This window comes from Oxyura jamaicensis, chromosome 3 (genome assembly GCF_011077185.1).
Source record: "Oxyura jamaicensis isolate SHBP4307 breed ruddy duck chromosome 3, BPBGC_Ojam_1.0, whole genome shotgun sequence".
Classification (NCBI taxonomy): Eukaryota; Metazoa; Chordata; class Aves; order Anseriformes; family Anatidae; genus Oxyura; species Oxyura jamaicensis.
This window is the reverse complement of record NC_048895.1, coordinates 43,713,895-43,722,480: the sequence shown is the minus strand read 5'-3', so window position 1 is coordinate 43,722,480 and position 8,586 is coordinate 43,713,895. Positions and strand designations below refer to the sequence as shown.

The window sequence follows — 8,586 nt, the reverse complement described above, 5'->3', positions numbered from 1 at the left end:
GTCTTGTGTCAATAAGGCTAGGAAACTTGTTTACAACCTTAGAAGAAAGGCAGTGATTTGTAGCCCAGCAACAAATTGGTTGGTTTGTTTGAAATGCAAGGCAAGAGGTTATTTAACTGAGGTCTTTGGGGAACGGAATATTTCCTTCAAGAAACATTTTAACTATAAAAAAGGTAAAGAGATTTTTTTTTATAAAACCTTTTTACAGTTTATTTCCTATCATTAATTTCTGAAAATATATATATATATATATAAATGAGGATCTGACTAAATGAATCAGGACGTTAAATGATAAAGTTCCGTCCATGTAAACAAATAAATAATTATTTACAATTTTTGGCAAAACAAAGTGAAATTTCATTGATCTCACTCTCTCACACACACTCAAAGAGAAAAAAAAAATGAGAAAAATAAAAAAACATCATAAATAATTTACATAGAATAGGAAAATTATGATACAGTCCAAATATTAACATCTTCATCCCTACACTGATGTCTCTCTTCAAAAAAACAAAAAACCCTACACAGCCATTACAATCATTACATTTAATGAAGTAACCCTCCCTTCTGCTTGGGACTTGGGGATACAATTTGAAATACCAAAGGAAAGAAACTGAAACACACTTAAAAACCTCATGAAGAGGATTTTGAAAAAAAAAAAACAAAAAAACAAAAAAACAAAAAAAAAAAAAAAAAAGAATTGATAATATGACCAATATAAAATGTGCAATAAAGTCAGCAACTGTGGAATTCTTTCTAATGAATATAGCAATAAAATCTATTTCAAGGGAGAAAAAGTTGATTCAACATTTATCTCACTGTGCCCTATAAGAAGGCAGAGATACTGTATTATTCCATTAGTAAACCCATCTATGAATAAAATTACACCAGCAAGTGTTCTTTCATGAACAAAGATCATACAACTTAAAGAAAACAAAAACGAAATGTTAAACATGTTTATACTATTGCATATCTGAATAACTGTTGTATCTGTTTAGAATAAACACTGGTATCCCTTCAGCATTATTTTAAGAAGTTCTATATACAGCAGACATAGGTAAAATACAAAATATTAAAGATAGGGTAACTGGATATATATTAAGGTTCCATTTATAAACTCCTTATTATTATTTATTTAACTTTAAAGCATACTTGAATATAACCCTTGCTTAAGTGTATATCATGCTTTGACGATATCTCAGATTGTGATATGCTTTAAAAATAGCTTTAAAATATCATCCTTTGTAAATGTATTACTGATGTATTATATGACATGCTTTAAAATAAATTATCAGAGAAAGTAGCTTGGTATGATAATTGTAATAAATATTAACAAAATATTTATAAGTGGAACCTTAAGCCCTTACATTACCAAATTAAGTAATAGTGACGTTGCCACCTCTTCAAAAACCCAGATCAGGATTCAAGATGTCAAAGTGCTTTTTGCAGCAGAGGTGGGAAAGTGGTTCAGGTTCATTTTGCTCCACATGTTCATGGAATATTTTTTATTATGAGGGAATGCAGAACATAATGGAAATGGAACAACTAGCAATCATTTTATGAAAGTCAGAGGATGACTTGACGATGATTTGGGACTTTTAAATTAATCACTCTTCCCTTTCACATGGGAGTTTCTAGTTCAATTCTGTTTGGCCTGAATTAACTCTCTGATGCTAGTCAATGCTATAGAGGTTGCAAATTTGACGTTTCTACCAACTTTAATTTTAATGGGTGTTATTAAGAGCATCCTCATCAGCTAAAGGACATCTTTTGGGACCAAGAAATCTTCATAATTGACCTTCATTTTATTTTCCAAAAGCTTTTTCATTGTTAGTATAAATACTGTTGGTGTGGCCCTCTGTTACTTTGCTACAGTTGGACCCAGAGGTTTTGTCATTCAAGTCCAGCCCTGATCAGAGCAAGGAAGCATCAACCATACCTACAACATTATTTAATCATTTTTTCCTCATTTAAAGATAATGACTAATAATCATTATCTCCCCCATTTTCCATATATATATATAAATACATTAAGTAATTACATTTTTGTATGTAAACGTCATTCCTTAAGAAAAGGCAAATAAACAAACAAATGTGGTTTGCTAAGTTTTCACTCTACAGAAGTGTTCTAATGTATCAATCTGCTTTTGCTTCAGTGGTGGGTCAGACGCTCATGTTTTAGGTTTCATTAGTGCTGGCTGTGAGAAGGCACTTGGGTGGAGGGATGGCCGAGCCACGCCTGGCAGCAGGGAGGTACCTGGTCAGTGGAGCCCGTGGAGAGAGAAGGAGGTACACAAAAACAGAAAATGGGAGTACCAGGATGTACTGAGGTGTCTAGGTTGCATAGCATTTACAGTACTTTGCTGGTAATGCAGCAACCATTGCTCAAGCATCTGAAAGAAATGGGAAAAAATATGTTAATTGTGGTTGATTTATTAGTTTAGAATTCAGACAGGATTGAATGATACATGTATAAGGTTGCAATGCTTCCCATTCTGCATTTTCCTACACATGTAAGAACATTTACATAAAATAGGCATCTACCTATATGTGCACATGAATATGAAACTATCTATATATGAATATAAAAAAATCATATATAGAGAAAATGCTTTCCAAGGTTTTCCTATTTCAAAACATTTCAGAGGTGGCACAATACACAGACATGCTCATTAAGAATGTCTACTCTCTCCTTCATGTCTCTTGGAAAGAGGGGTGACCCGAAGTAGCTCTCTGCCCGCAGGACACACTGAAATAGCCTACAAAGGAAAGTGGATATGCAGAGAGAATTCTAAGTGCATATCTCACTCAGATTTCTCTCATTTCTTCCAGGTGGGTAATATTAAACATCTGGGTTTTATTATTCAAATTGAGATTACTACAGGGGCAAAGAGCATTCACGGTATTTCAACAAATCAAGGTTCAGGACATGCTATGAGATTATCCTCTTGTTACAGAAAACAATCTGTACTCTTCATTTCCATATTTCGTGCTTGCTCCATAGGTTGTATCAAAGGCATCAGCATTTTCCAGACATTTTCTGTAACTAACCTCTGCATTCATATTTGAGATCAGAGAAATAGACCATCTCTTGAGAGAAGACAAAAAGACCCAATCGTCCACCAGCAAAGGTTGTATCATAGATTGGTCCAGAATCCACCATGACTTGCTTCCCCTCATAAACTAAAACTCTGTAAAGAACATAATATAAATTAGAAAAGGAGGATAATGGAGTGTCCAGTGTTAAGGGCTAGTAACAGCTTCCAAGAAGTGAATTCATTTTAACAAGTCACCAGATAACACAGCTTCATTGTAAGGATCACTCAACTCTCTCTCACGCCCACATGGCTGGCAGCCATAATACATTAATCAAAAGTAGTGGAGCTGTTCTATAAGTAATTTTATGCACACCATCTGCAAAAGATTTCCCAATTCTTTATTTAGAACAGTCAAGTCTCCTGGAATGAACTATGTCATGTACTATCATTCATTGATAAGACTCTGTCCCTGTGAACTCAGAGGTTAACACAAGACCTAAGCACATAGTTTTGCAAAATCTTCTTTACAGCCATGTGAATGGCTGATTTACTTATCTCTAGGTGCAAGGGCCAAAATCAGAAATTGGAAAAACTGTCCCTTTAGATTCTAACAAAACATTAATTGGAGACATGTTAAATTTCAGTTTCAGACGTCGTAAGCTCCTAATGAAAGCTGGAAGGATTTGGACACAAACAGATAGATTTATAAACTAGAAAAGAATGAATTGGTTCTTTTTATCATTTTTTCCCCTTGAGTGTCTCAGACACCCACCCTGGAGCCAACAGACCTCTTCATTTTTATTTTCTACCAGACAAGTTGCAGTTCCTTGATCTTAGATTCTCCACTTCTCATGGGAGACCTTACGACAGGAACCTTAAGAACCTAAGTTTCTTGGGCTCTGTCTCTAAAAAATAGCCAAATGTGAAGTGAGTCTACAGTCTTTTGATTACAGCAGAGACAAAAAGATCTAAACATGTTAATATTAAATTGCTATTTCTGTACAAATAATGTAGTTTCTTAACTATACTATTGAAATAATTGCTTTTGTTTATTTATTTCCTCTTAAAACACCCTAAAGAATGAGGGAAACTAATGTCCCAGACCATCGATTTTGTCACGGTTGACTAATCTAACGTGTTACCATACGAAATATGTTTTGTCTGACACTAAGTACATTCTGCAAAGGAAGTTACAGACAACAGCGACATGAATGAAATACTCAAGTGTCTTTTTGACCTGTATCAGCCAGTGCCTTGCACTGCAATCCTTCAATGCATAAAGACTTATACACTGAAACTTTTTTTCTTCCCCCAAACGACAGACCAAGTAGTCTAACCAAATTTGTCCCTTTGTCTTTCACAGCCAGACTCCCCTACTCTTACTAAACACAAACTAGCAAGACTTTGGAATGTCAGACTCTGCCCCATGAAAAACATACTTACAGTTACAGTAGTTAGTACAAGATAAAACTGACATAGACAGTTAATGCTTATTCTTTGGAATATCAGATAAACAGCTGGGCTTTAAGGAAAATAATATGCCATAGCTCCTTGCTATGTGCATTGCAGATGTGCTTATGGCTACTTCTGCAGTATCTTGTATAAGCCACTATTGGAGACAGGATGCTGAAGCAGACAGGAGGTTGGCCTATTTCCCTGTGGCAATTCTGATGTTTCTAATTAATTTCATTCATTCAAATTCCAGAGGCTATGGAAGAATCTCATGTTCTAATCTTGCTTTGGGTTTTACTTAGGAATTTTTGGTCCCTTTACAGTAGAGCTATTGAGAAAGATTTTTTAAAAAAAAAATAAGAATTTTTAGCTGATGTAAATACTGAACTATCCCTACTAAGTTAAATACACCTGAGTCATTCTGAAGATAACAAAATGGTTCCCTAAATATTGGTACAAACTGTAACGTATGTATTACCATTATAAAAACTAACAAAGAAAGTGATGAAATAGCTGTTATATGAACAGAAGTGTTATATGAAGTTATATGAACAGAATTATACTAATTCTAATATAGAGACACAGAAATATTTCTTACTTTATTAGTCCTGTTTTAGGCCTATGAACCAAATGCCACCTGTATGCAGTATAATCTTTCCAGCCAATGTTCTTGGGATCATGCCACAAAGTACGCACCTATGGTAGGAATACAAATGCTATATTAGAAACACTGCTTCAGAACTGTACATCCACTACAGTAACTGTACATGCAGCTGCAGATCATTTGCTGCAGAGCATGAAACCAATACCAGTGTTTAACATATGATGAAACCAAAACCAGTGTTTAACATATGATCAGCATACTATTTTTTCAGTCTGTTCCCTTCTAGGGAGAGTAATGAAAATTCCTGTCTGTAACTATAGATCAGTTACTTATCTGTTACTGAAGGCCATTGCAGCATTGAATCTGACTTCTCTTTTGCAGTCCTGCCCCTATGTGCACACAGACACCCACGCTGAAAGATCTGATGCTGCTTTTCCTATCTGTATGAGTGGCTCACTGAGTGAAAAGGACTGCAGCTTGCACAGATGTTACTACCTCTGGCTTATTCCTTGAAAACTCTTGCACTCAGTTGCGGCCTCACTCCTGCAAGAACTCCAGTGTGAAATTGCTATTCACGCACAAAGCCTCACTAACTTCTTTTCCAAAAGGCAAAAGATTCTTCTGTGGCTGGACCCTACTTGGAACAGAAGTGATTTTTTCCTCTTTGTTTTCATTTCTGTTCTCTTTGGCTGTCACTGGTTGCTGAGGTCTAAACCAAGCATAATTCAAACAAGCTGGAATGTTGAAGGAACAAGTGCCAGTACAGAGGTCACAAAGGATTTGTGCATAACTGAGATCTCTTACTCTTTTTAGGACCACACCCCACCTTTCCTTTTACACATAATTTATTACATTCATGATTTTTATATGTGTAATGTTTTCTTTGAAACACAAGGCAAATGCTATTATTGAGACTAATAATATGTGAACTGAAGAAAAGCTTGTAATCTTCTGCAACAATTGAGGTGTGAAAGAAAACTCATTTCCAGACACCTCCCTTCTTGTTAAAAGATTAATCAGGCATCATCATAGCCCTGAAGTTTTAAATCTCTCACCTGTCCAGGGGTGTTTCCTGTGTGCCAGAGAGCATTTCTCAAGTGTTCACCAGTACCAGTTGTTGAATTCACTACTTTGAGTGACACACCAGAATAGCCATAAGCCCTGGTTGGTTTGTCCTCCCAGTAGGTCTGAGTGACCTGCTTCCACATCAGAACATAAAACCGACTGCTGGACTGGTAGCCAAACACAAAGCCAGCATAGTCATCATCACGGTCTGTGTTAACATAAAATGTGCCACTGAAGTCAACGGAGCTGAACTCATCGTAACCTGGGAGAGGACAGAAGACATAAACCACTGAATTACAGTGTTGGATTCAGCCACCAACACCCAAGAGTCCCAACTTTAATCCTAAGCTTTGCTTTTTCAATTTCTTCACCTGTAAGAACAGAAGTTGCCTACCTAAGTCTAACGTGTCTACACTTGCCTACCTAACCTATCCTATGGAGGTTTCTAGAGAGAAACATGTTATTTACAAAGGTAAAAGACAACAGGCACTACACATATGTAAGGTTTTTCTACAGAATATTTAATGTGTGTTACAGCCAGTGACAAACTGAATGGTCAACAAAGGCAAACAGCATTGAGCTATTTTTAATTTGGGCATATACAACCAATGTTTCAGTCCCAACCTTGGAGCATCAAAAAGACATGTTTATCTACTTTTTTTTTTCCTTGATCACTAGATCACTGGTTGTTTATGCAAAGATGCAGGCTAACATTTGATACTTACCTACGGCTATTCCAGGATCAGAGTTGGCAGTCTGCACCAGTTCCTTGCCTTGGTGGCGAATAACCCAGTTGGGATCAATCTGAGCTGTTCCCTTGGGGTCCAGAGGGACCATCTGGAATTTTCTGAAATCTGTTTCACTGATGGCATTGTTTTCAGGACATACATCATAAATATCTGGGACATTGTCATTGTCAAAGTCATCTTTGCAAATATCACCTCTGCCATCACCTATAAGCAATAGGAATAAGTGAATACAATTGTTAGCAAATTATCCATGCTACCTAATGGCTCTTGCACTAGTGGAAAAAAATTATGATGTGAGTACGTTATTTCTAGTTCCTCAAAGAATGCTCTAAATAAAGCTTCATTCTCTGAAAGTTCATTTGAAACAAACATTTGAAACACTGCTGGTAATGACTGGAAGAAACCATCAACTTAGATCAGGGCCAAAATTAATGCTAATAAAACTGGCCAGTCAGTGGTTTACGACAGTCATCAATCTGGGCTTTAGTCTATATGATTTAGAAACAGCGTTGGGGGACTTGGAAATTTCCTATGCCGATGTAATTCACTAATGTTTGTATTAAATTTTCAGTATGATTTGTCCCAGATGTGGATATAAGGCCACATTTTAATACATGCAGCGTAAATGAATTCAAGCAGTGCTAAAATCTTTACCCTACTGCAAATTACCCAGTCCCTATATACTACATTGAAGATACTCAAGATCCATTTCTTTTCTTTTCTTTTAAGACTTATTTGTGTCTCAAGATTCCTTCAGCAACAATCCATGCAGGGTGCTTCAGATTGCAGAAATGTCACGACTATGTCAAAAGAAAGTGGGGATAATATTATTGTAAAATATGTATACATGCTTTGTTACTCTTTCAGTTGTAGGTAAAACAATTTGTTTTAAGATAAAACATAGCACTTCAGAAACACGTAAGAAAATAGAAGGAAGGCTCTGACTTTTACAACAGAAGCAATGGGATATTACACTGGGTACTAATAATGTACAACCAGACCCAACAGTTAATTTGTTTCTAACTTCACATAACTGAGCTTCTCCTTTTTAAGATGTGTTTGTGACTGTTCTAAGAACATGGGAATTAACAAAATGAGAAATAGCAATGATCCACCTAATTAATTACTGAGCTATTACTACGTTTCAGACAAATGCAAAGCTACATTACCATGCCTAACTGGCACAGTATTTTTCAGGAATAAAGCTTTCATTAATAGAGCAGAAAAGCAGAATGAGTCTTAGGCAACAGCCAAAAAGGATAGTTAGAGTAAGCTAAAGCATCTAATAACTCAAATACTTTTGAACGTTCAGCTATAGGTTGCCCAGAGAAGCTGTGGAGTCTCCTTCTCTGGAGATTAAAACCTGCTTGGACATGATCCTGTGCAACGTGCTCCAGGTGACCCTGCCCAACCAGGGAGGTTGGACTAGATGATCTCTAGAGGTCCCTTCCAACCTGAACCACTCTGACTGTGACTGTAAATTAGTCCTATTTTCAATCTGGCAATTGGCCATGGAAAACTCCAAATCCTGATCAGCTCTGTGTGCTCACGCACCTGTTTATCTTAGCACTTAGAAGAAGAGAGTAAATTTCAAATTTTATTCTCCTTGCCAATAATGAAGAGGCAATATCGAGTCATAGGAGAACTTAGTTATCCACTTAAAGTCTTGATGACGTTC

At 36.3% G+C, this 8,586-nt stretch overlaps 1 protein-coding gene across 2 annotated transcripts in view; it reads right to left on the bottom strand.

Annotated features, from left to right (window-relative positions):
- Positions 1 to 527: 527 nt before the first annotated feature.
- Positions 528 to 8,586, bottom strand: part of THBS2 (thrombospondin 2) — a 32,932-nt gene continuing 24,873 nt past the window's right edge. For both annotated transcript variants that reach the window (XM_035322161.1, XM_035322160.1), the window contains exons 18-22: positions 6,885 to 7,112; positions 6,150 to 6,421; positions 5,089 to 5,186; positions 3,052 to 3,191; positions 528 to 2,393 (exon numbers count right to left, since the gene is read on the bottom strand). In XM_035322161.1, the coding sequence (XP_035178052.1) occupies positions 2,386 to 2,393; positions 3,052 to 3,191; positions 5,089 to 5,186; positions 6,150 to 6,421; positions 6,885 to 7,112 (746 nt within the window). In that variant the 3' untranslated portion in view covers positions 528 to 2,385. The remainder of the gene's footprint in view (positions 2,394 to 3,051; positions 3,192 to 5,088; positions 5,187 to 6,149; positions 6,422 to 6,884; positions 7,113 to 8,586) is intronic.